This window comes from Montipora foliosa, chromosome 10 (assembly GCF_036669935.1).
Source record: "Montipora foliosa isolate CH-2021 chromosome 10, ASM3666993v2, whole genome shotgun sequence".
Taxonomy (NCBI): Eukaryota; Metazoa; Cnidaria; class Anthozoa; order Scleractinia; family Acroporidae; genus Montipora; species Montipora foliosa.
This window is the reverse complement of record NC_090878.1, coordinates 37,617,667-37,620,166: the sequence shown is the minus strand read 5'-3', so window position 1 is coordinate 37,620,166 and position 2,500 is coordinate 37,617,667. Positions and strand designations below refer to the sequence as shown.

The 2,500-nt window shown below is 36.7% G+C and overlaps 1 protein-coding gene across 2 annotated transcripts in view; it reads right to left on the bottom strand.

Annotated features, from left to right (window-relative positions):
- The window catches only part of LOC137973502 (substance-K receptor-like), a 5,502-nt gene that overhangs the window by 2,122 nt on the left and 880 nt on the right, over nt 1-2,500 (bottom strand). For both annotated transcript variants that reach the window (XM_068820331.1, XM_068820330.1), the window contains exons 2-3: nt 1,487-1,555; nt 1-777 (exon numbers count right to left, since the gene is read on the bottom strand). The exon at nt 1-777 is cut by the window's left edge and continues 2,122 nt beyond it. In XM_068820331.1, the coding sequence (XP_068676432.1) occupies nt 1-777 (777 nt within the window). In that variant the 5' untranslated portion in view covers nt 1,487-1,555. The remainder of the gene's footprint in view (nt 778-1,486; nt 1,556-2,500) is intronic.

The following is a 2,500-nucleotide window of genomic DNA, read 5'->3' as shown; positions in this document are numbered from 1 at the left end:
ATCTAAGGATAGTGCTAAATGCTGCCATGTTTCATGAGAAATGGTTTCAACCAATTCGCCTGAAGTAACATGATAAAAAGTCCAGAAAATTGTAAATGGCATCATTAGTATTAACGATACAATTGTTACAATGAAGAATGTCTTGGTCAGTTTTCTTCCTCTTCTGATTGCACCATGAAGCTGAGGATGCGTTCCACAGTAAAACTTAGTAGCGATGGACGTGCAAGAAACAATCATGATAAAAAGGCAACAAAATAGGAACATGTAGTATGATGCTTGCACGTGATAGAAAAAAGTGATATCTGAGCGGCTCAGGAAAAATGGTGAAAAAACGATAGCTGTAAACAGGGCAGCTGTAAACCAAACACCCGCAACAGTTGCTCCAAATATCTTCTTTTTGATCAGGCCATGCTTGAATGGACGAAAAGTTGCGTGCATCCGCTCCAAAGAAATAGCAGCAAGGTTTGCTACAGAAGCTGCTGGAAAGAAATGCGCCAAACTTGAAGCAACTATGAAGATCTCAAAGCTCCTGTTCAGGTTAATCTTCCAAAAGTTACAATCGTTACCCAGGAACAAAATCACAAAGATCAAGTTGTATGTAACAAACATGTTTGCAACCGCCAGGCTGATCACCAGGTAAATGCTATGCTTGCGAAGGATTCGCTCTTTCAGGTAAATAATGATTGTAAGGGCATTCCTGGTCACTATAGCAACGGCTTCGATGCTAAGTACTGTCAGCCAGGCAATGCACTTTTGGTGATGAGAATCATTGGTCATCTACGTGAAAAAAGAAAACGACGATTAGAGCATTAGGATAGTTTGTGATCGGCTAAGAGAAATGCGGTTGTTAGGTAACGCAATACAAAAAAGAGGAAAGAGGTAATTCGGTAAGAAAATCGAAGGTAACAAACTAAGCATTCTGATTGGCCAATAATCACAGATAACCAATCAAACGTGAGTCCTCTGCACAATTATCATAACTTTTCTTTTATTTTTTTCCTGTATATTATCAATAAGTAGCCACAACTTTTTCTCGTACAATTTGAAAAAGTTACCACTGGGCTCGTGCAGTTTAGTTGGTTTTTAAAAACCTTACAAGGTTTTTTTGTCTCAAATTGCACGAAAACATCGTGATTATTCGCATACACGCAATTTCGCTTTAAAGTGATGAACCGAATTCAGTTCGTATTAGTAACATTCCGTGCTAAAATGTATTTTATTATGATCGTTTGATAAAGCAGCTGAAAATGAAGTGACACAGAGAGAACCAATAAAAGCGGCCTCTCAGTGGCGCATTGACATCGAGCACAAAAGCTCGAGTTGATGAGTCTGAATATTGCTCCACAAGTGGACGCTATCTTTGAGAAGACATTGTTGAGGAAACAGCCTATGTTTCAACCCTATGCACATATTTCTGGGTTGTTTCCCGATTTTGTCTGCTAAATGTCTTGTAAAAGCGCACAAAAAATCATTGACTTTTCCTTACCTTTTTCCCTGTAGGTTCTTTATAATTTACCCAAAATACTTCAATGCTATTCAGTCTACGACCCGTTAACTGAAAGACAGAAAATAATCTATACCTGTTACACGTTTGTCAAATAGCGGAAATCGAAATATTTTGACTATGTATAGGTTTCAAGAAACTTGGCTCTTTTCTTCAAACGATATGTGTTAGTAATTTTATATATATAGAATACATGTTTTATATGTCGATTCCTTTAAATGTTCAAATCCAAGTTCAAGATCATAAAATTCCGCATATATGTTGCCGGTAAAATCCGTTCTCAGGTTCAATCTGTTTTAACCTAGGTTAAATTGGTGATCCTGATTATCTCCAGTTTGAACTCGCACTCAGATGGATTGAAGAAACGTTTTTGAAGCCTAAATTAAGCCTAGAGAAAAATTAGGGTCAGGTTAGAATTAGTGCTGGTTTTTAAACATAGATATCAATTGACTTACTATACAAAAGTAAGTTATGAAAAGAACTGTGTTGGGTTGGTGAAGACACAGGACTTAGTATAGATTTGGAAGGTCCGAGCTCGATCACCGGTTAAGTGCACAGTACGATTTTTTGTTCCCTAACTTTGTTGTAATGTTGAGACTAGTAAATGGATCAGTGTATGAATGCAGAAGCCGATAAGGTGATATGAAACATTAAGAAGATGTGTTGAGATGCGTAAGGCAGAGCTTGCGGGAAGGTATAGGTGTTTTCAATCCTACTAGGTAGAGTGCATATTCAACCTAGGTAAAATGCAGATCACGAATTTAACCTTTAAGGTAAAAACAGATTCAACCTGAGAACGGATTTGACCGACAACATTTTTGAGACAATAAGAATTTTGAAACAATAAGAGACTAAAATATTTGCTTAAAAATCCAAGAAACGACAATAAGGTTTTAGAATACAAGAAGGAAGCCCAAATTAAGGTACGAAAAGCGAATGAGAAAATTTTAACATTTCTTAAAGTTTGAAATTTCAAATGTCAATAAATAATGTCTT